Below are 1,729 nucleotides of genomic sequence, written 5' to 3' on the forward strand. Positions count from 1 at the left end.
TGTGTGTGTGTGTGTGTGTGTGTGTAAGAACATCTACTAAGTGTAAAGTTGTCACGTGACTCGTGTGGAGGGAGGAAGGTACTGCATATTCTCAAGGCAAATCATTTCAATCTTTTTGAAGTGTAGCAGCAAAAAAAAAAAAAAGAACACTGACCTTGTATTTTCAATAACCTAATATCTTAATAACTTCTCACGTTTCGGACCGTATTTTACATATAGCACATTTCTGAATCTATACAAGAGAAGGACACTCCCTTCCCCAAAATCATCTTATACATCTGCCTTTTACACAAGAGAATACTCAAGTTATACTGTACTCTTTTTAAATAAGGTTTCCCCTCTTTTTTTTTTAGTATTAAAATATATACTCATAAATTTATATATTTCTTAAAAACAAGACCTTTTTTTAATATCTTTTTAAAATAAAATCCTCTTGTCTGTGTGAGGTCTATGTACAGATGGACAGTCCTAAGAGAGGAGGCCGTTGGTTTGGGGGGGGGGGGGGGTGAGGAGGGGCACCCCAGTGGCAGCCAGAGTTAGATCCAAGACAGGGTGGGGTACAGTCTCTAGCCCCAGACAGAGAGGGGCAGGGTGGGGTACAGTCTCTAGCCCCAGACAGAGAGGGGCAGGGTGGGGTACAGTCTCTAGCCCCAGACAGAGAGGGGCAGGGTAGGGTACAGTCTCTAGCCCCAGACAGAGAGGGGCAGGGTGGGGTACAGTCTCTAGCCCCGACAGAGAGGGGCAGGGTGGGGTACAGTCTCTAGCCCCAGACAGAGAGGGGTAGGGTGGGGTACAGTCTCTAGCCCCAGACAGAGAGGGGTAGGGTGGGGTACAGTCTCTAGCCCCAGACAGAGAGGGGTAGGCTGGGGTTGCGTCTACCAATCTTTGGCTGCCTGAGTCCTGGGCCACCTGGAACGAAAGAAACAAAGAGAGAAAACAGTCAGAACCGAAACCAAAAAACCCCTCTCATATAATTCCTAACAGCACATACAGACTGGTGTACGATAGACGTGTTCACCTATCTGTATCGATTACATTAAAATAAAGTGTCAAAGTGAATTTTATCTCCAGTGAGAAGAAGAGAGAGATTTCGCCGGGACTCACCTCGTTCCTAGTAGTTCTGCCGTTGTTTCTGTACACACTCCAAGTCTTGAAGCTCCAACGAGTCCATCTTAGATGACGACGGCGGCGGCGAACTCCTCTTGGCGTCCTCGAAGCACTCCGATTCGCTGTCCTCGTAGCCCTCGTGCATGTAGCCCTGGTACGACCCCGGCAAGTTCGGGTGCACGGCAACGGTCACCGAGGCGGTGGCGGTCACCATGGTAGTCACGGCCGAGCTGGGCCCCGTCGCCACGCCGGCGTTAAAGCCCGGCATCTTAGTCCTGCTCTGGTGAGGCCCTCTGTAGGCCTGAGGCCTGGGCCCACAGTGACTAGTCCTCCCAGGACCCTGTGTCCTGTCACTGGGTAAATGTTGCCTCCTGGGCCCCTGTCCCTGTCCCTGCTGCTGCTGCTGCTCCTGTCTGTAGTCGTGCTGTTTGTTGTTGTCCCAGCGGGTGATCTGGGAGCTGACGGACGACACGGCGTTGTGAGAGGACTCGTTTAAGAGCTCTTTCTGTCCGCCCTCTTTGAAAGGCTTCACCACCTGGAGAGAGACAGCGACAAGAAAACAATCATTAAAAACCATCACGTCATGTTTGAGACACGTGCGGGAAACACGGTTGACAGTTCA

At 50.4% G+C, this 1,729-nt stretch overlaps 1 protein-coding gene across 1 annotated transcript in view; it reads right to left on the reverse strand.

Annotated features, from left to right (window-relative positions):
• Positions 1-493: 493 nt before the first annotated feature.
• ptch2 (patched 2) overlaps positions 494-1,729 on the reverse strand; it is a gene marked incomplete at its 5' end in the record, with an annotated part of 34,435 nt that continues 33,199 nt past the window's right edge. Inside the window, 2 exons of the mRNA XM_083690224.1 lie at positions 494-909; positions 1,105-1,642. Coding sequence (XP_083546350.1) covers positions 1,112-1,642 — 531 coding nt within the window. The 3' untranslated portion in view covers positions 494-909; positions 1,105-1,111. The remainder of the gene's footprint in view (positions 910-1,104; positions 1,643-1,729) is intronic.

Source organism: Argentina silus (genome assembly GCF_951799395.1).
Source record: "Argentina silus genome assembly, chromosome: 18".
Lineage (NCBI taxonomy): Eukaryota > Metazoa > Chordata > Actinopteri > Argentiniformes > Argentinidae > Argentina > Argentina silus.